This window comes from Zeus faber, assembly GCF_960531495.2.
Source record: "Zeus faber genome assembly, chromosome: 14".
In the NCBI taxonomy this organism is placed as follows: domain Eukaryota; kingdom Metazoa; phylum Chordata; class Actinopteri; order Zeiformes; family Zeidae; genus Zeus; species Zeus faber.
The window spans coordinates 2980201-3003502 of record NC_137200.1 but is presented as its reverse complement, the minus strand read 5'-3'; the positions used below and the strand labels follow the sequence as shown (position 1 = coordinate 3003502).

General features: G+C 41.3%; 1 protein-coding gene across 1 annotated transcript in view; it reads right to left on the bottom strand.

Moving 5' to 3' along the window:
- LOC307240409 (glutamate receptor 1-like) overlaps positions 1-23302 on the bottom strand; it is a gene marked incomplete at both ends in the record, with an annotated part of 86608 nt that overhangs the window by 38398 nt on the left and 24908 nt on the right. Inside the window, 6 exons of the mRNA XM_080014193.1 lie at positions 1552-1662; positions 2733-2837; positions 3170-3337; positions 3696-3854; positions 8058-8111; positions 12871-13055. Coding sequence (XP_079870319.1) covers positions 1552-1662; positions 2733-2837; positions 3170-3337; positions 3696-3854; positions 8058-8111; positions 12871-13055 — 782 coding nt within the window. The remainder of the gene's footprint in view (positions 1-1551; positions 1663-2732; positions 2838-3169; positions 3338-3695; positions 3855-8057; positions 8112-12870; positions 13056-23302) is intronic.

The window sequence follows — 23302 nt, the reverse complement described above, 5'->3', positions numbered from 1 at the left end:
ATCATCCGGTTCCACAGGGCACTGTTCATAATAAAGCGGTCATCAGTGTGGGATGTGGCCAAAGGACGTCCACTTCTATGCCTTTCTGTGACTCTTCCAGTCTCTCTGTATCTCTGTTGCAACCTGCTGATGACACTCTGTGACACTCTAAGCTCAGTGGCCACTTCCCTCTGAGAACATCCCTTTTGAAGCCTCGCAATGGCGAGGTACTGTTGATCAGTTGTTAGGTGTCGTCTTGATGTCAAAATGTGAACGGCATGATGAAGAGGACTGTTTAAATACCGATTCTAATTAAACCAGGAAATGTATTGGTCGATTCATGGATCAAACACCTGTTGTGAATTTTGCTGTTCAGCTCCTTGTTAGAGAACAGCAAGTTGTGCAAAAAGTACTGAAACAGTTGGACATGTGCATTCAAAAGTTTAGAGAAGGTCAAATTAAGTTCACCTGTAAAGCTTATAGTGCATTTTAGGTTCATCCTGAAATTTCACCCGAAAGCCGAATATCCCTAACTTTTTGTGAGTAGTGTATATGTAAATATATGTATTTATGTGTGTGTGTGTATATATATATATATATATATATATGCATATATAAATAAGAACTATAAGTAAAAATTCAAAAACAAACTACCAAATTGTGAGTGTTTTTGTAAATTATATGTGTTTTGTGTCATTGCTGCTGCAACACTGGAATTTCCCTTTGGGGATTAATTAAGTATTTTTATCTTATCTTATCTTATCTTATCTTACGTTAAAGCTGCAGTCTGTAGAATTCAGTGGCGTCTAGTGGTGAGGTTGCAGATCGCAACCAACTGAATACCCCTCCCCATGGCGGTGAAACATGGGGGCCTCCGTGGAAAAGACGGTGGCCATGAAACTCGCAAAAAACACGAAAGGCCAGTGTTTAGTTTGTCCATTCTGGGCTACTGTAGAAACATGGCGTGTAAAATGGCGGCCTCTAGAAAGCGTACCGGCTCCCTATGTTGATGAACACAGCTCATTATAAGGTAACAAGAACATGATTATTATTTTCATCGGATTATACACTAATAAAAACATACTAATGAACATTAGATTACATTTCTGCCAAGTCCGTTCCGTAAATTATACACACTGCACCTTTAATGAGTTTTCAGACTACAAAATACAAATAGTGATGTGAAACAGGATAATAATAATAATAATAATAATAATAATAATAATAATAATAATAATAATAATAATCTCTGTTGTGCTTTACATTAATAAAAGGCAATACAATTGTTTTATTATTACTAATAAAAAACAATGACTTCAATAAAATAAATAAATATTATATTATCATATGTTTAGACCTTGAAGGATAGTGATCATTCCTCAGCTAATGATTTTCAATCATTGTTTCTCTTAAATTATTGGTCTTGAATTATTATTCTTGAACAACTCCAAACAATTCTCAAAATAATTATCAAATATTTCTCAAAATAATCCTTACAACAGTTTTGGTGAAAACTATAGATGTGAAAACAGCTGCCTTGTGTTGTGTTGTACTGTATTGTATTGGTCCTACCAGTATAGTTGTAACAATGTAGGTTTTATTCTGCAGACCGTAGAACTCCTCCACCACAGGAATATAGATTGCAGTGTTGACGTAGCGCTCCATCTCGTTCCAGTAACCCACCTGTTCAGATGACACCACACATCTGAATCAGTCGGGAAACGCTTCTGCAGCAGTTCAGTTCAGTTCTCTGGGAGGTCTGTACAGTATGAAGCTGTATTAGGCTATGGAGCTGTATGAAGCTATATGGTGCTATATTAGGCCAATTACCTGTGACAGGTTAGAAGTACACAAACCCCTGCATCCACCCAGAGCTACAACCTCCATGTGTACGTTACTCAGCAGCTGCTCATAGGTGGAACGTCAACCAAGCGTGTTCTTGAAATCTAGATATGTTAAAATCGCTCACAATATCTCACCTCCATGACACATTGCTACCGTTGCACTATTCCTATCCCACCTCCACCCGAGCTCCACCTGCATCCATCTGCTACTCATCCCATGCTTATGTACATGGGGGAATTATTATAACACTATTACATACAATATACACACGCTTGCCATACACGCTTGAACATGTTTCTAATTCGATTAAGCTACCTCAATTAAATTCAGAAACCAGCTCCTGTGTTGCAAGATCAAAATTGGAATGCTGCACAAATTCATCCACTTCATCAGTTCCAGCCAGAATAGCAGACTTATAGACTTCCTGAACGATGAACGAGAGTCAGTTGGCTCTGAGTTGCGAAAAATAATAAATTCTGTCACAGGTATTTCTTTTGGTGAAATACAAGCTGTCACATTCAATATTAATTACGCCAAATACCTAGAGCTTGTTTGCCTTGGACTATCTATCTGTAAATCGATCTATCGAAATAAGCATCTATCTAATATAATCACAGATAATTTGAGAAAAAACTACTGTACTACTGTACTGTACTTTACAAAATAATTGATGTTTTGAATTTCTTGACAATATTTCCTCATAGAGCTTTTCTGTATCCCTGCTTTCTTTTAATTCAATTGTTGTTTTTTTGATTAATACTTACATTAGAATTTCAAATTCAAATGATCAAGCAGTTCCTCTATCTATTTTCTTCTTCTGATTTCCTGCTTCTCAGTGAGGTTGCAACACACAGTTCAGCATCTATCTATCTAAAATGTATTGTGCACAGTGGAAAGTAGTGCTCGACCTTCATGGGTCCGGTGTGGCTGAGCTCCATCACAGTGAGGGTGAAGTTGGTGCGATGACCTCGCTCGTCAAACTGGATGTGACCGGTCAGACCTTCCAGGCGCACCTGGAACACGCACGCATGCACGCACGCACGCACGCACGCACGCACGCACACACACACACACACACACACACGCACACGCACACACACACACACATATGCATGAAAACACAAAACACACAAAAACTTATGTTAAAGGGTGTGTATGCATGTCACTATATGAAAATCTGTGTGAGAGTGTGTGAGCGTGTGTTTTAGTGTATCTATAGATCATCTGGTTAACCAGTTGTGTGTGATATTGTGGGTGTGTGTGTGTGTGTGTGTGTGTGTGTGTGTGTGCACTGCTGTGTTATGTAACGTGTGTGTTATGCAGCATGTTCCAGTGTGCGCGCCACCTGTTGCAGAGCTCTCTGTATGTCGATGCCTTGGCCCCAGGGTGCGGGGGGGTTGGCCAGGCACTCCCCTGCGTTTCCGCGGCGAGAAATATCGATACGCTGTTTCCGGAGGTTTTGGAATGCTGTCGCCATGATGCTGATACCGTCATAGGTCAGAGCTCCTGTGTACTGACCAATCAGAGAGAGGCACGCCAAGGAGAATAATCGTGTGAACACATTAGAATGGAATGTAACAAAATATAGAGCAGAATAGAACAGAACCTAATTAGGTGTAGTACAGAACAGATAGAATGAATAGAATAGATAGAATAGAATAGAATAGAATAGAATATTTGCACGGGTTGCTCAGTTTACAGGTGGTAGTAAATTCTATTTCCTGCACAGGAACCCAGAAAAGTCTTTTTGGCTTTGCCAGATGAAGGCACATATCAACTTTGAAATACTGAGGAAAAACCCCAAAACATGACAATTTTTTGATTGGTGGGGATATCAAATTGAGTGTGTATACATATGTTTTCCTCCTCACCTTCAGCTTCCTGCGGCTCAGTTTGAGGTCTTTGCTGTCAAAGTCCAGAAAATCCTGGCTGAGCGTCTGCACCTCTGTGTCGGAGTTGTTGACCAACTGGAAGCCTGTCACGTTGGCGCCCATCTTCTGGAACAACGTGAAGTTCAGGTCCTGAAAGCCCTGCGGTACGGACATGAAATTAGGAAATGTTTATTTATTCTGTAAGATTGAACTTGATCTTGTTACCCTACATTATACAGATACAGCCTTTGTACAGTACATATATTTACAAACTTACCGTTGTTCTTGGAGATCACTCGCTGTATATAAAATAAAATAGGTGGGTAAATTAAAACAAAAGTAAAAAATGGGCATCTTAATATACTGTTGTGGTTTCCAATGCCGTAAATGTACCACGTACTCCAAAAATGGGCCTCGATGGAGGAACAAGGCATCGACGTCTGAACACACGGAGGTGTGCATGTATTGAGGGGAAACAGGGAAAATAGAAGGCACTCTCCTTTGTAGGTTAGTAAAAAAAATGTTTTTAATTATTGTACAGCCGTGGTGTGAGGGTGGTGCGGTGGTGGTGTGGTGTGGTTTTAGCAGCCACACTTGTCTTGGGTCTCAGTAATTGGGCCTGGGATCAGAAGTGGCTGTACGCCTGTGGCTCCTCAGAGCAATCAACTAGCAACAGGTAAATCACCCATCCCCACACACATACGTGGGAGAGCCTCTGTCAATGACATGTATCCATCTGCTCCCGGCTTGTTCCATCTTGCCACTCTCTCCAATAAACTGGTGTGTTTGTAATCATCACTATCTCTGCCTGTGTCTCTGTGTGGGAGTGCCTGAAAAACACAATTTGGCTGGTGTGTGGCAGGCAGAACTGCCACACAGCCTTTCTAATAATCCAAGCTTTTAAATCATTTATGGAGGACAGTGTCTTGGAGATTTCTTTTGTCCATTTTTTTTTACCGAAAAATGGACTTTACTGGATTTTACTGCCAAATGTCAAGAGCATTTTTCTATTCAAATGCACTATTTCTTCTTGACAATTTTTAACAAATTATTTTCGACATGTTAGAAAGAAAATAACGCGCTTAGACTTATCTAATTATCTTAGATAATTGGTTGTAAGAAGATCACAATTAACTATTGAGGATGTTGATTTTCGTCAGCCGTCCTCTAATTTTGGACTCTTTGTCTGGTAATACAGTTTAGAGATTTGACAGTTAAAAAACTCGGGCTCCGTTGTGGTTGAGTTTCCCCAATCAATTAGAACTCATGGAGGAAGCGATCATTCTATTTGATTGGGGGGATTTTCTGACAGTGTTGCTGCACATAAAATCCTAGTGCAAGGACAGAGCACATCCAATGTGTGAGCACACAGGGGTAATTTACATGCAAGACTTGGGTTTGGAGGGAGCCTCTATCTGAGTGTTTTTGAGTGCGTGCATACAATTCTAGTGAGAGCAGAGCGCACAAAGTCTCTGTGAGGGTAGGGTACTGTATATTTTGAGGACAGGGTTTTGAGCGAGAGCATTGGAAATCTGCACGCAAGCTTAATACATTCTGCTCTTGAATCAAAATACCATGCTCTTGACATTTGGTGGTAAAATGAAAGGCACAAAAGGGTTTATTTCTGCTTCTTTTAGTTCTTAAACAAGTATTTTGTAGTGCACCTGTCTGATAACTTGAGTCATCACAGGTCGACAATTCTGAAAGCCACACACAGTTTAGCCCTGGTTGAGTCATTGAGCAAAGCAGTTGGGCAAACTCTGAGAAAAACAACAACTGACATTCCCAAGCTGAAAGTAAAACATGGTTATGTAATACATGTAATGTTTTCCAATGTTCTGTCAGAAGAACATTGTGTAGAGACTGCTGTTACTGTTGGTTATTGACTTGCACATGTATGCTGGCTATTCAGTTCTTCAGTTCTGAAACCTCTTGATGCTTTTCATCATTCAGCTCTTAAGTTTCGAACTGCTGAAAAATATATGACTCACCATTGTGTTTTTAATGTATTGTCTCTAAAATCACCTCTCAAGTTCCCATGTTCAATGTAACTGATTTATTTCAAGATAGTGCCTCATATTCCTGGAGTGAACTTCAGAGGAATTTGAAAGTGGATTGGAGCCAATTAAATCATGATTGCATTTCACTGTAAATGTTTCGTCAACATGTTGTGCTGCTGGTTTTCATATTGTCATTTTATGCTGTTTGTTTTACAAAGATCTGATTTGTTTCATAAGATTTAAATAAAGTTTCAATGAGTCAAATCTCTCTCCCTCTCTGCAGTTTAAGTTTTTTTCACACCTTCCTTTGGTTTAAAGTCTCGCTGTTGAGACAATCGGTCCGAGAATGTTTGTGTTCTCCCCACAGTGATAAAAGCCCTACACAGCTTATTAGCTATGTGAGACAAAAAATAGGCCAGGGAACAGCGGAATTTTTTACAATTCTGGGGTTTGGGGAGCAACTAAGAGTCCTGAGAACCTCTGAGAGTTTGGGACTTCACACACACAGACACACAGACAAATATATACACTTGTTATTTGCATTTATTTTTACTTTTTCTTTATTATTTAACTGCTAAGAACACACACACATACAAACCAAGGTAGAATTGGTCTCATGATTAGTTTCCATCTAAGTCAATTGGAAAAACATTTCCGATGATCCAATCCATGAGTGACAATAGCCTCTGCAAACATCCCTCTACCTCTACCTCGATACCACATTACTTAACCTCAATCCCACTGAGGAAATGTATTTTTTATATCTAAAGGGATGATTTTGTTTAATTATTATTATTTATAAATATATATTTTTTAATCTTTTTTGATTGTGTAACAGTACATTTTTCAGGTTTATATTGTTTAAACATATTGAGGTTTATTTTCCATTATCCTGCCATATTTTATATTTTATTGTATAACAGTTAATCTTTCAGGTTTATATTGCCTACATTTTCAAAATGTTATGTTTATTTTCCATTATCCTGCTATTCTTTATTCTGTGCAGTTAACTGAGGTTTAGTGTATATTTCACTTTGTCCCCAGATCCCTTTCATTTTTATATTGTTTATATTGTTATATATACCAATCAGCCACAACATTAAAACCACCACTAAAAAACACTAATATTATGCCGCCAAAACAGCTCTAACCCGTCGACGCATGGACTCCAAAAGACCTCTGATGTCCTGTGGTATCTGGCACCAAGACGTTAGCAGTAGATCCTTTAAGTCCTGTAAGTTGCAAGGTGGAGCCCCTATGGATTGGGCTTGTTGTTCCAGCACATCCCACAGATGCTGGATCGGACCCTAACCCCTCCACATGATGTAGAAGAAAATGTGATTCTTCAGACCAGGCTACATTCTTCCATTGCTCTATGGTCCAGTTCTGACGTGTCCACGTGCCCAGGTGGCCTTTTGGCGGAGGACAGGGGTCATCATGACCGGTCTGCAGCTACGCAGCCCCATACACAGCAAGCTTCGATGCACTGTGTGTTCTGACACCTTTACATCATAGCCAGCATGAACTTTTTAAACAATCAATGCTACAGTAGCTCTTCTGTGGGATCGAACCAGACGGGCTAGATTTTGCTCCCCACATATATCAGTGAGCCCATGGACGCCCATGACCCTGTCACCGGTTCACCCGTTGTCCTTCCTTGGACCGCTTTTGGTAGGTACTAACCACTGCATACCGGGAACACCCCATAAGACCTGTCGTTTTGGAGATGCTCTGACCCAGTTATTTATCCATCACAATTTGTTCCTTGTCAAAGTTGCTCAGTTCCTTACACTTGCCCATTTTTCCTGCTTCCAACACATCAACTTCAAGAACTGACTGTTCACTTGCTGCCTAATATATCCCACCCCTTGACAGGTGCCATTGGAACAGGATGAGCAATGTTATTCACTTCACCTGTCAGTGGTTATAATGTTGTGGCTGATCAGTGTATATTTCAAAATTGTATTCTATTGTTCTTAAGTATTGCTGCCTATTGGGTTTTGATGTAAGCTGCTGGTACATTGCAATTTCCCTATGGGTATGAATAGAGTATCTATCTATGTATCTATGTACTGAATCTATCTATCTATCTATCTATCTATCTATCTATCTATCTACAGTATCTATCTAATTGGACCGCTCATAACTCCAATTTAGATGAACCAGTTCAATGTTAATTTATTTCTATACTTGAGCTCTTGATGTTGTTGTGGATGGCTAAGCTTAATGCTGTCAATTGGGAACGGGTAAAAAAAAAAGATGTATTGGCAAAAAATAATATTTCTGGCAGTTACAGTACACTGCAGCTGCATGTTTTAATGTTTCGATAAGGTCAATGAACAACATAGAAAGACAAACTTACCAGATTGGCCAGGATATAATGGTAGTTTTTTAGACTCCTCTTCTGAGCTGCAATCTGAAAGGGAGTGAGATAGGGAGAGAAAGGAAGAGAGAGAGAGTGAGAGGGGGAGAGAGAGGGAGATGGGTTGGACTAAGTAATGTGGCCATTAAGTATTTGTCACAGTCCTTTAATGATGATAAAGACCAGCCATTACAAACGTCTGCCTTGCCAGCACACTTACTGCTGCGCCAAGCACAAGAGAGAGGGTGTGTGTGTGTGTGTGTGTGTGTGTGTGTGTGTGTGTGTGTGTGTGTGTGTGTGCGTCCGTGCGTGCATGTGTGTACTGTATGTGTATCCTTCCAAACACCATCTAATTGGAAGTCTTTCATCCCTTTGAGGAATTAATTCCTCATCTTCTGTCTCATGCTCAAAGATAGAGAAAGAGGGAGGGAGAGAAAAGAGTCAGGGAAGTGGCATAAAGAAGAGCTAGAGGAGAAATGGAATTCCATTGAGGAAAAAGTGAGAGGAAGAGGAAAAAAGTCAGAAAGAAAGAAAGAATGATATGAGATAAGAAAAAGACAGCAGGGGTAAATGATGTTGAATGACAAGGATGAGTAGGAGGTGAGGAAGGTCAGAGCTCTGCAGGTGTCTGTACACGTGTAACCATCAAAACTCCAATTAGCCTCCTAACGATGGACACTCCACTAAACCCCATTAAACACTGAGACACATCCACACACAGGCCCCGCGCACAAAATGGAGTACTACACATTACATACTACATGTTCGTACAGTACTATCTTTAGAGTGTGAGTGAAAAGAGCCATGGTTTATCACCATTGATGACCACACTGAATAGAAGCGGTTACTGCCTTTTCACATTCTATTTGAGTATACTATGGTTTCAGGTATTCCAAACACTCTTTTTGGCATGCTGAATAGTATGCCATTCCAGACACAGCAAGTTTCTTTACTGTTGGCTAAGTTAAAATGTATTGTGTTCCACCAATAGAGAGAGCAATAGTCTATCATAACCTGATGAGAACAAACCAATGAGTAATTCTACCAGTTTTACTACAATTACTTTCAAGAAAATAGATAGCGGATCCAGATCATGGATAAGGCAGAGAAAAAAATGCTGCTATTAAAACAGAGGATCCAAAAGATTTATTTTACATTCAGTGAAAGGAACTAAGGACAAAAGTCATCTTGTGATAACATGATTTGTGTTTAAAGAGCTGTTGAATTTCATCAAAGTTCTCAAATATCAATAATTGCCCCTTCAAAATTCACCTTTGAAAATTATAATGGAAATTCAGAGATCAATGATATGTTATGATTCAATGTTGTGTGTACCCGACCTAAATGTAAACCCGACCCGAGTGCTAAATGTAATCCAGCTATGTGAATATAACTGAGAGCAAATAAGACCAAAGACAGCGATGAGCACCAAATTATTCTTTTAATACCGATGACATTTTGCAGATAACATAAAACAATGTTTTATAATAAATAAAAAAAAATTATAATATATATATAAAATATATATATAAAATATATATATAATATATATATATATATATAAAATATATATATATATATATATATATATATATATTTTTTTTTTTTTTTTTTTTTTTTTCAAAACGAAGATAAACTGGTAATGTTCAATGAATATTCAGAGCAGATAGGTTTTATAGAGAACCTTAAGTCCTTCAACAACATGGAGCAATCTAAATGCAGTCCCTGTATCTGGGTCACGTTACTTGTCTGGTTTGTCTATTCCTTTAACGTTCCTCTTTCCATTACACGACAACAACAAAAGACCAACAAAATATCAAAAGAGGAACAAAAGAAAAAGAGAAAATGAGTGACCAGTCAGTCAGTGAAATGCATAGCCTGAGGTTTAAAAGATGAAAGCACCATACTGTGAATAATAGAGGGAATGAAGGGGTGAAAAGGATTGGTGGTACTGCTGGCCTCCACAGCAGCGATCAGGAGACCACTGGTACCTCAAACTTGTCATTTGCTCACTCTTGTCTCCTGCTCCTCATTTGTGTCTTTTATTCTCTCCCTCTCTTTGTCTTTGTCTCTCTTCTGATCTCTTTCGAGTTTGTCAGAATTCTGGTTCACTGCTTGTAACCCCTGTCACCCGCCAGTAACACTGAAATCAAAGGCTTGCAGAAGGACAGACTCATGAAAAGAAAAACATAATCTCCCAGATGAATGTACTATATTGGGGCCATTAACCAAGAGGTTTTATTGACCACCACTTCAGGGACACTGGACAGGGACTAGAGGGTTGCATATCAAAGCCATCTCAAAGAACAATGGTGTGTTTGTTTCCACTGCAAGGTCTCCCAAAAAAGAGACCTAAAAGAGTCTATTGTAGTCTGTGTCTGTAGAAGTCCTTTGAAGAGCCAGCAAAAGCAGTAGCAAGTAGTTCCCTCTAACAGTGAGTCTCTAATGAGCTGTTAAACTACCGCAGGAAGTTCCCTGGAGGAAGAGGAGGGCAGCCAGGAGGTCTGAGCCCCAGTTCCACAACTCACTGGATTGGACCTGATTGGACTTTGTTTTTTCCAAGTGGGGAAATGCAGCTGGAGCAGCAGCAGGGATAAAGGTGGTACGGGGGATACTACAGGTGTATACAATTGTGTAAAAGTCAATGGCCAGGCAACAAAGATGTGAAAACTTTGGAATAAACAAATCATTTTGTTTAAAGTATGAATGACCATTCTTTGTGAGTGCCTCAACCAGTTTCCTTTGTGTGGTAGCACCAGACCCAGTATTTAGTTGCATCATAGATCATCTACAAATACTTAAATAGTAATGGTTTGTGTCACATTAAACCATGCAAATAAAATGCGATACTGTTATAATTACAATGGTTTATGGTTTAGATTGTCTGTTTTCTTGAGGATTTTATTTTTGGAGGTTATTACAACTGACTGTGGCCAGGAGACCTTGACAGGGACACTGTCCCATAACACAAATGTCACAGGTCTATGGGACAAGAAGATAGAAATACAAAGAGACAGGCGGACAGACAGACAGCGGGAGGGAGCGAGAGACAGGCAGATAGACAGGGAGGGAGGCAGAGAGTGAGAAAGAGAGAGAGAGAGAGAGAGAGAGAGAGAGAGAGAGATTGACAGAGGCAAAGAGAGTGACAAAGAGAAAGACGGACAGGGGGACGGACAAACAGTGTGAAAGAAAGAACGACAGATGAAGATAACCAGGTAATGTTGACTGTCAGGATATGTACAGTGACAGAAATATCAAGTGGATTAACTAGCTGGTTTACACCGCCACCCACTATCTCCACTATCTGTCTTTCCACTCCAGCCAAGTCTCTCCCATCATTGCCTTTCCAAGTCTTGCTTATTGGATTTTGGATTACTTTATTACATTGCTACAGAGTCCTTCATCAGCACTCATACTTGCAGTCAAAAGGTCTGATTTATGGACTCTTTCTTTCATCCAAACAGGACCTCGGGACTTGTGCTGAACTAAAATAAATTTTGGAAAGACGAATGGCGTAGGTAAACGACTGATGATGTTCTCTTCAGAGGGAAAAAAAATGAATCAGTAAATCAACAAAGACTGTAGACTTGAGACTGTGACTGAGGACAATAGAAATAAATGTCTTGACTTCACCTCCCATTATCTACACCAGTTGTGGAATACACCCCTAATCTTGAGGAAGCCCTTGGTGCAACTTCAATCAGGAAGATCTCTTATATTCTCATGTATTCATGTTTTTTTATTCCTTCGGGATGGCACGCCTTTCCATTTACTGACCTCCTACCAATTCATAGAAAAAAACAATCCCTCTGCCCTACAACCTCAGATACAAAAATGCTACCATTTGAATGTGTCTGTCCATTTAACCTTGTTCCACAATTTCCTCTTGCTCTTATTTCAGTAACATGAGTATTTTCCTCCAGACTCCGACCCACCTCCGCCAGCATCACGCCCACACCAGTCTCACTATCCATGGCCTACTCACTACACTGTTGTAGTCACGACAGCAGGAACTCATGGAGGTTAAACTCTTCCCGGATACAACAAAACAAATAAAACCCAGACCCGCTGACTTTTCCTGCTGTACATCTTGGGGCTTGCAGATTAGTCAAGTCTTCAACAGGGAGGAAGACATCAGGTGGCCTCCACGCCCGAGAATTTACCTTCTCCGTCTCAAATAATAGAAATCATTGAAAGCAGACCAAAAGCAGAGGGCCTTTAGGATCATAAAAAAACAAAAAAACCTCTATGAAAATTGACCGGAACAACAGGCATTTTGCAAATGGAATGCTTCAACATTGTCAATTGGGGCCTTTTATCTCTCTGATCGTTGTAGATAATTTGGCGTTCTTTGATGACCGAACTGAAGAATATTAACTAGTCCATTTAAATCTCTATCAACTATGCATATTTGGAAGAAGCAGACATGTTTGATTAGTAGCTTGTTTCCTAGCACATTATATAAATTTCAGCATTTGTCAAAACTCTATTCGTAGAAGACTCAAGGCCAAAATGTTTTGTCCTATATTGAAATTAATTATTTTTGCATAAACCTGTTGCTACCAAGGGGTAAGGGTATTCTTGCCTGTTAATAGTGAAATTCTTATGTCAAAAGTGTAGAAAAAAAACAAAACACAACAAATAACATATCAGCCTCTTTATCAAAAAGGATTGTTTTATGGAAATAAAAATATTATTACAGCGATGAGAAACAATTACAGAATGATCCCTCATTTGAGAGAACTGGGTAAAGGTTCTGCTGAACACGGTTGCGCATTTCCGCTGACAGAACCAGGCTGTCTCACACACTGACCAGGTTGAGGATAGAGTTGAGTCTCTCCAGCTCGCAGTGGACGATAATGCGATAGTCCTTCTTGTAGTCCAGGTCCATCAACAACTTGAGGAATGTCATCTCCGTCAGCGTGTCCAGGTTGACGGACGTCACCTGCCAGCTCTGCTCGGCCCCCGTGTCCAAGATCCTCTGGAGAACCGTCAGACCTGGAAGACAGACAGACAGACAGACAGACAGACAGAAGGAGGGACAAAAGGCCAGGTACAACGAGAGATAGACAGGGAAAGACAGATTAAGACAGAAAGACGGACAGACAGACAGAGAGGGGGAGAGAGACAGGGCAAAGGCAACAAGCAAAAAGACATAAAAAGAAGAAGACAGGCACATACATAAAAGCCGACATAGGCAGACGACTCGCCCAGGGGGATACAATGACAGATGGACAGGTACACAGACAGGTGAAGAGGCAGGCAGAAGAAATAACAGACGGACATGTATACACATGAATATACACAGAAAAATAAAGTGTGTACAATATACACGGAAAGACAGACATGTGCACCCATATACAGAGAGAGAGAGAGAGAGAGAGAGAGAAAGAGAGAGAGAGAGAGGTGTACAAGAAAATGCACAGAACCTCCAACAAAGACAAGGAGAAACACAGATATACATAGACAAGGGAAAAGATGTTAGTCAGAAAGATTTGCCACCTAGTACGGTCATCAGACAGCCTCAGTCAAGATGTAGACACAGGTCTGTCTGAATGTCTGTCTGTCTGTCGGATTGTCTTGTCTTTCTTACTGTCTGCCTTGCCTGTCTGTCCTAAACCAACAACTCTATTTCAACGCCAAAACACAAATTGAAGACAGTCCAGAGCATGTAACACATTTTGTCTTATTTGAACGCAAGTGAGCAGGGTTGAATATCTGCTACCAAATACAGTGGTATGAATGAAGTGGCTGAATAGTGGACATTTAGAATGGATTTGACCTTGTCCTCGGATATACCAGTGACCATGTACTCAAGGCAGGAAAAACATGTGCTCAATTAAATCATCTGCTAAAGTCCAAAATTAGAAATAATAATAAAACATTAGAATGTGAGATGGATTGTTAGATTGGATGGTTTTATACCTAGAAGTAGATTTTTTTTTGTCAATTTGATGGCAAGTCAAGGAATTGTGACAGGCATCGAAAAGTAGAAATGCTCACTGTAAACAATTACCAGACAACAACACTCCATCAGTGAAACCTTTGTTAAATGTCCAAAGGTAGGCGTCCAAAAATTTGGAAAGAGTCAAACCCATTTTGACAGAACTATTAATAGCAAAAAGTAGAACCCTATGCAATCAAGTGAACCATAAACACAGCCTGAATCCATACCCTTATGAAGGCCAGAGATAAATCGGTGTATGCATGACTGTGTGTGTGACAGGGTGAATGTGAGGCAGAATTCTAAAGCGCCTTTGTGTCCCTTGGACCAGAGGACAGGAGCTATATCGAGTTTGGTCGATTCACGATTTACAAAAAAAAAAGAAGAAAAACAACATAAATCGCATGCTAATGAGGAGGTTGTAAGGTGGAAATAATCTGACAGTTGAATGCTTCGTAATAATTCACCGTTTGCCAAAGAGTGATTGACACAGAGATCCACCAAAACTGTCGCTATACACCATTTCCTCTGGCACCGAGGTGATAATTCACCACATTATAAAAAAAATTATTCAAATGTGTTGTTGGAGGATTTGTGATACCGACACACTCTATCCGGACCCTTTGGAAGGCTTAATGTTATTTGGAGGGATTTTACAGTAATTAGGAGAGGCAGGATCTGCCATATTTTTACAACTGGTCAATTTATTCTTTCATGGTAAGCAATTGTGAATGAGAAAGTGAATCTAAGAATAATTGTCCATTAAAGTAACAGCTGTCAGAAAGAGATGAAAAGAGAGAAATCTGAGAAAAGAGAGCAAGAGATGGAAGAATAGGAACCTTATCTTAGGCTAAAGCCAAAGAAGGACCTCTCTCTCTGTATATATTTTTATATATATAAATACTGTATAAATATATCAGTTTATCATGTCTGCCATCCGGAATGTGGAGTTTGTACATACACATACATACACACACACAGATGTAAATACTGTGTCCACATAGTACACACACCTCACACATTTGGAAAAAAAATATTACAAATCAGATTTAAAAAAATATCAATAATATCAAGAGCAGTTCTCCTTTAAAAGAGCAACAGCATCTATCTCATCCCTCCATCCAGCCCCCTCTTTCTCTCCCTCCCTGCCTCCTACCCTCTCTCTCTCTTTCTCTGACATGATGAACATGTCAGGCAGGACAGCTGATCTAATCACTGTTGTTCTACCCTCAGGTCTGCTTGCTTATTCTTTCTCCCACCCGTTGGCTTGAAATCTCTTGTTAGAGAATTCACCTGCAGTTCAACACATTATGTTAAATTATATACAAGGCGCCATCACGAAGTGGGGCATGGAGAGGGAGCGATTTGGGCACATTTTGCACACCTGGCCTTGTCCAACGGTACCGACGATACGCACCTCGCGATGCGTGCACCACTGATAGGGTGCCAGCAATCGCCGCTCCACAACAGTGTGTTTTTATTTTAGATGTAGGTTATTTTATTTTACATCTCCTTAAGGAACGAAATTGTGCGTAATGGGGACACTTTCTTCATGACTCTTGCCCCGATAACCCCCTCTCCATGCGTTATGCGCAGAAAAAAAATCTTACCGAGTCTACTAGTCATGCCCCTTCCTCTGTGCCCCGTCCCCACACCGTTTTTAGTTGTTTTATTTAATGTTTAATTTGGAGGAATGGGGCACGGTGATCAGGACGCACGGGGAGCCGTGTCCGATTCACGCATATAAAAATACAGTTTATTTATCATTCCGCTTATTTATAATTCCTCATTGAAAGCTTATCTCTGTGCATTTTCTAAGCTTTTATCTGGTTTAACCTGTTATTGTAATGAACACTTTAACAGACACTAATAGACACAAAAAAAAACGACTGCTCGACTTGAAGAATCTCAGTCGACTGACGGGTTTCAAACTGATGATTCAACTCGTCACTCACTCACTTTCAGGGGGCAGCCCTATAGGAAGCGCTGATTCCAAAATGACAAGCCCTGTTACCGGTGCTCTCTCTCTCTCTCTCTCTCTTGCTGTCTCGCTGTCTCTCTCTCTCTCTCTCTCTCTGTCTCTCTCTGTCTCTCTCTGTCTCTCTCTTTCAACCGCCCCCCCACTCTCTCTCTCTCTCTCTCTCTCTCTCTCTCTCTCTCTCTCTCTCTCTCTCTCTCTCTCTCTCTCTGTCTCTCTCTGTCTCTCTCTGTCTCTCTCTTTCAACCGCCCCCCCCACTCTCTGTCTCTCTCTCTCTCTCTCTCTCTGTCTCTCTCTCTGTCTCTCTCTTTCAACCGCCCCCCCCCCCACTCTCTCTCTCTCTCTGAGTGGATGGGGGCGGGAGCAAGCAAGGTTTTTGAGCGTGTCTCGCGGTATCTATGGAGTGGGTGAGACAAAATGTGCACGTGCCAAGTAGTGTGAAGTAGATCTGCTGCTTGAATGACAAACAGAGGACCCAAAATGTACTTGCATTTTTTATCAACAATATTATTTTTGAGGGCTTTAATGCATGATTGGAATGATAGATTAATAATTCTGAGCCTATTTTTTTATTATTCTTATTTTTGTAATTTTTTATTTATTCATTGATCCTGGGCTACTCATAAAACATTGGCGCTGAAGCCCCGGATGCCCATCCCTAACGACGCCACTGTATACAAGTATAATAATGTATATAATGTAAGATATCAGAGGAATAATTTTGGACCTGCTATTATTATTATAAATAGTAGTTAATTTGTATTATTGCACCTCTAACACTATCTGGTTGGGTTCGGCCACCAATCTGGACAGGAACCGACTACAGCGGACTGTCAGGACTGCAGAGAATATAATTGGTGCCAACCTTCCCTCCATTCAAGACTTGTATGTGTCCAGGGTCAGGAAACGTGCGGGAAACATCACTGCAGACCCATCACACCCTGGATACAACCTGTTCCAACTCCTCTCCTCTGGTAGGCGCTACACAACACGGTACGCCAAAACAACCAAACACAAGAACAGCTTGTTCCCACGGGCTGTCACTATGATGAATACTTAAACCAGGCACACAGAGTCAGAGACAATCCCTGTGCAATAAACATGTACCACTGAACACTCACTGTACATACAAATTCTATATATTTTGGAGGCTAAACAGTTTTTAACATATTGTCAAAATAAACTAAAACTGAACTAAAACACAGTGTATATACTGTACATTGAATATATGCACATAATGTCATATCCACCTACCTCATGTAAAGTAACCTGTTAATTATTTATTCCAGCATCTTTGCACTCTGCCCCATTGCACTATTGCCTTCCTGCTACAATTTCATTGCTGTTGTTTTCTTGTGTGTGTGTGTGTGTGTGTGTGTGTGTGTGTGTGTCTATATATATATATAGTATATGAATACTTTTATACATATCTACATCTGAATATAGTAGTTAAATGTAAATGTTTAGCTCATTGTCTTTGTTTAAGCTGTATGTGTAGTCCATGTTTGTACATTGATAGCGAGGAAAACACTGGAGTCAAATTCCTTGTATGTATGTGAATATACGTAGTTGGCTCATAAAGCTGATTGTGATTCTGATTCTGATTATTGTTCGGATTATTATTATTTTTATTCTCCTTTTCTTTATTCTTCCCATATTCTCTACTTTTCGAGCTAAAAGTGTCTGGAACAGGACGATCACTGCAGCTGCGCACACAGTTGTTGGCCCATTAGAACCGGACGTCTCATACATCCGGTGGTTCAAGTTTCATCTACCTACGGAGAAGGAATTAGCGAAAAACCAATTAAATCTGACCGGAAGTAGCCAAACGTTCGTGGATCTCTGACACGCCAAGGTTCTAAAACGTCTGGTCGGGTTGTGGAGCGAGATGAGTTTGTGGAGGAAGACAAACATCATCATCCAATTTCATACACTCCATCGCTCTGTAGTGGTTGCCACACACACACACACACACACACACACACACACACACACACACACACACACACACACACACACACACACACACACACACACACACACACAAATCCTGTGTATGTGTGTGTGAGTGTTTCGCCTTACCTGCTTGACGTTGGCAGGGCGTTTCGTTTGATATTTTATTCTGTTGTCCTATTTGTAAATATAAACGCATTCCGTTCTCATCTAACCCGATGCCGTGTCCCTACTTTCTTTGCGCCATTCAAGCCAGTTGTAACAGACAAACTGAAGGAATCGAAAAAAGTCGAAAACATATTCCGTGTTTGTGTCCTCACAAATGGAGTTCACTTGCAGCTCCAGAACTTATTTTGGTCCCAAAAGTTTAAAAAGTTGATGAAATGTCTCTGAGGGACATGCAGTTTTTAATATGTTTGAATGGAACCGTGTTGTTTGTAACTTCCACATGGTGTGATTTCCTTCCACAGAGACACAGTCAGGCAAGACTCTCTGGACTGCAGGTAGGAGACAGCCACCTTCTAATTTTTAGGATGTCATTATTAATAATAATAATAATAATAATAATAATAATAATAAGTGTATTATTAATAATATTAATATTAATGTTAATAATAATATGTGTATTAATATTAAAATTAATATTTCACGACAAACGACCCACCCCCCACAAATTAAGTCCTCCAGAATCTGGGAAACAAAACTCCCTCTCATATCAGACCTCATGTCATCCTTCATTTAGACGACAGAGTTGTATTTCACATTGTCGCAATATGTTCATTTCATGAACCCATTTCACGGTGCCGCTAAAAAACAATGAATGATAATATAAAATTATTGACAAGCTCTAACACGTGGCTACGCTAGCGGATGAAATCGTTCCCACGGTGAAAGTTCGGATATTTCCAAACCAGAAACCATGGGTTGATAAATCCATCCGCTGCGCTCTGAATGCGCGCACGGCCGCTTACAACGACGGACTTGTATCTGGTAACATGGACAACTACAAAGCGGCGTCGTACAATCTGCGGAGGGCGGTGAGGGACGCTAAACGGACGTACAGAGACACCGTGGAGCTGCAGATGGAGCGGGGGGACACAAGACGCTTGTGGGAGGGGCTGCGAACAATAACAAACTACAAGAGCAGCTCCTCCCCAGCCACGAGTGTGGACGCCTCCCTGGCCAACCAACTGAACTCCTTTTATGCGCGGTTCGAGTCTGGCAGCAGCACCGCTAGCTCGCCGGCTAATTGGAGTTACACCGCTGGGGACGAGCGCGCACTCTCAGTGTCCGTGCACGAGGTCAGGAGGGCTTTGATGCGGGCCCAGATGGCATATCTGGGCGAGTACTGAAGACCTGTGCTAACCAGCTAGCTCCGGTGTTCACCACAATATTCAACATCTCCCTGGCTGAATCAGTGGTCCCATCCTGTTTCAAGAGGTCCACCGTCGTTCCTGTCCCAAAGATCGCCTCTCCAACCTGCCTGAATGACTACCGTCCGGTGGCCCTCACCTCGGTGGTCATGAAGTGTTTCGAGAGGTTGATTAAGGATTATATCTGCGCCTCCCTCCCCCGCACCTTGGACCCGTTGCAGTTCGCGTACCGGCAGAACAGATCCACGGATGACGCGGTCTCCCAGGTACTGCACACCACGCTCACGCACCTGGATGGCCAGAAGGGGGCCTATGTGAGAATGCTGTTCATTGATTATAGTTCAGCTTTCAACACCATAGTTCCCACCAGACTGGCTGTCAAGCTGATGGAGCTAGGATTGAATGCTCCGCTGTGCACCTGGATCCTGGACTTCCTCACAGGCCGCCCCCAGGTGGTCAAGGTGGGGAAGTACATGTCAAGCTCCCTCACCCTGAATACAGGATCCCCCCAGGGCTGCGTCCTCAGCCCCCTACTGTACTCCCTGTACACACATGACTGTGTGGCCAGGTCCAGCTCCAACACCATCATCAAGTTTGCTGACGACACCGTGGTCGTGGGCCTGATCACCGACTGCGATGAGAAGGCCTACCGCGAGGAGGTGGCTGACCTGTCACTCTGGTGCCAGGACAACAGCCTACACCTGAACGTCAGCAAAACCAAGGAGCTGATTGTGGACTTTAGGCGTGGATCACAATCGAGGACGCACGCGCCCTTGTGGATTAATGGGACTTCTGTCGATAGGGTGAGCAGCTTCAGATATCTGGGAGTCCACATCACAGAGGACTTAACATGGACTGTTCACACAGACACTCTGGTGAGAAAGGCGAGGCAGCGTCTCTACCACCTCAGGCAGCTGAGGAAATTCCGGGTCTCGGTGAGGATCCTCAAGTCCTTCTACTCTGGAGCAGTGGAGAGCATCCTGACAGGCAACATCACTGCCTGGTTTGGGAGCTGTACTGCCCAGGACAGGCGGGCCCTGCAGAGGGTGGTGCGTTCAGCTGAACGTACCACTGGAACTACCCTCCCCCCCTTGCAGGAGTTATACACCAGGAGGTGTAGTAGCAGAGCCCGTAGGATCATGAAGGATCCTCATCACCCCAACAACGGACTGTTTCAGCTGCTGCGGTCAGGCATGGCCTCCGCAGTCACGCAGCGAGAACAGAGAGACTGAGACGGAGTTTCTTCCCTCAAGCCATCAGAACTGTCAACGCTGACCTCACCAGGGGTCCTAACTGAGCCATGCACTAGGCTCCACTACCTACTGTACTGTATGTAGCATACTGTACCGCATACTGTATCACTGTTCAGGGTTGTTCGTGATGCCGTATTGCTGCGCCGTACTGTTGTATACTGTGCTGTATTATCCCAAACACTACCTCACACTATTCACATTCACATGCCACTTTAATTCACATGCCACTTTAAATGCACATATCTGTATATACATAGCCATATTCCTTCAACCTATTCCATTTTATTTCAATTTATTTTTATTGTATTTTATTCTATATATTTTTTATCTTATTCTATAAGTATTCAACTTACTGTATTACGTTTTAGGAGTCAGTTAGTCGGTCTATTAGAAAGGAATTTTCTACTTTTTATTTTATTTTATTTTTTTATTTTTTCCTAGGACATATTACGTGCTATCACCGGGTGCGTTGCATTACATTTCACTGCATATATGTATGGAAGTATGTATATGTATGTGACAAATAAAAATCTTGAATCTTGAATCTTGAACACAAACACACGCACGCAGTTAGCACGCACACACACACACACACACACACACACACACACACACACACACACACACACCCAGACACACACACACACATACACACACATACACACACACACACACACACACACACACACACACACAAAACACATGCAATTAGAAAACAGATCAGCAGGATTCAGAATGACTTCAAAGAGAAGGGAGAGGAAGAGAGTCGAAAGACAGAGGGTGAAAGACTTTCTTTTTTCTCCTCTGAGAGTTAAACAAAGAGAAACAAACTTCAAAGCAATACACACACACAAACACACACACTGTGGTCTGGTTGTAAAGATAAATGTATTTAATATTGGTTTAGACAAACAAGAGACACATCGTTACACACCTTGGAGACGGTTAATGTGTGTTTGTGCACACTGCTAGATAGATAAGTGTGTGTCTGCGTGTGTGTGCGTGTGTGTGCGAGCTTCTGTATCACAACTTTGTATTTAAATATTTTATTATCGTATGTGCCTATTCATCTTATTGAATGATAATTAAATCTGAATCTGAATCAGTTTCATTTGCCTCGGAATTTGTTTTGGTGAGGTTTGGTGCGTTACACGGACAATTGGTGTAAAAATAAAGCTTAACAGTCCAACCGAAAGAACGGCCAAAAAAAACAGATGCATACGTTGCATCTTAAGGACCAATTGCTGCCGTGTCTTCCCTAAGTCTGTGTGATGTAGGTCTGGTCAGAGAGAGAGAGAGAGAGAGAGAGAGAGAGAGAGAGAGAGAGAGAGAGAGAGAGAGAGAGAGAGGGTTTGTTTTATAAATATAGACACTCATTTACTCTCAACTATGCATCTCATTTCTATAAACATCCCACGTGCACGTCATAGACTTTTTGTGTGCCGAAGAGAGGAGGAACTGATAGCACTGGAGAGGAGGAAAGGAATGCATTGTAGACACACACAAATACAAATAAAATGCTAAAACATATGGCAACCCTTGCACCCACGCACACACACACACGCATGCATGCACACACACACGCACACATACACACACACATACACACACACACACACACACACACAGGCTCTGTCCTCTGTAGTTAATAGTGTTTCGGTGAAGCACTCAGACATACAGTGGGTTCCCAGCAGAGCTCTTAGAGAGAATTAGAGCTAGAGGCTTTCTGCATCAGAGACTCTCCTGGGCTCTCGGAAACATCCACTGTCTCACATAAGGGGCCACCCGGGCAATGCATGCTGGGTAACAGCCATCATTCGAAAAGGTTTTGTTTTTTTTCCCCCACCTGAACCCCCTTCAGCCATAAAACTGGTTTTGGAGTGACACTTTGATTTGAAGTGTGAGTGGAAGAGCGGCAAGGGACGCTCAAAAGGGCTGAGCTGGTCAGGGATTGGAATACCGCGAGGTTTGCAACGTACATTCAACATTTCATTTTAACATCGTGCATCAGGGCTGTTGAACCCCATTCTGTTGGAGGCTAGATGTTCAACTTGTTACCAGCTTAGGGTTCAAATCAAAATGATTTTTTTGTTGTTGAACCAGTAAAACAATGAAAATTATTCTTTTTTTAATTACTTTTAGCCATCAGGTAATTCCCACATTCATTTGAAAAATAATGAAATGAAAAATTAATATTTCCTAACTTTCCTAACTCATGAATATTACTAGATTATTTAAAAATGTATGGTCTGTTAGCGTTTTCCTGGACTTAATTTACTCGTATGAATTTTACTCGTATGTATTGTTGTCGATATATGTTGTCATCCCCCAGGACGTCCACAGGACAGAGTAGTTGCAGCAGTTCTTGATGATTAAAGAATGAATAAAGACTTGCACTGCTTTGGATAAAAGCGTCTGCTAAATGTAATGTAATTGCAGGTTGAGAACTCGAACTCCACTTGCAGACTAACTCTGTCCTAGATGCAACGGCACAAATACTCTGTTGTATGCCCAGCATGCTGACAGCAAAAAAATAGGTCAAATTTCAGTCCAACGTCAATTTCAGTTTTTTGCCGACTGTCTTTCTTATTCAAAGGGAAGATCTAAATGTATATTGTTGCGTGGGCCCCATTTGATTCCCATGAGCTGGCAGCTGAACAGGCCTGTTGTACATCATTCATCAGTCACTTGTTGCTGTATTTGTAGCTTTTTTTGTTTGTTAAATTAAGACATTAGACAGATA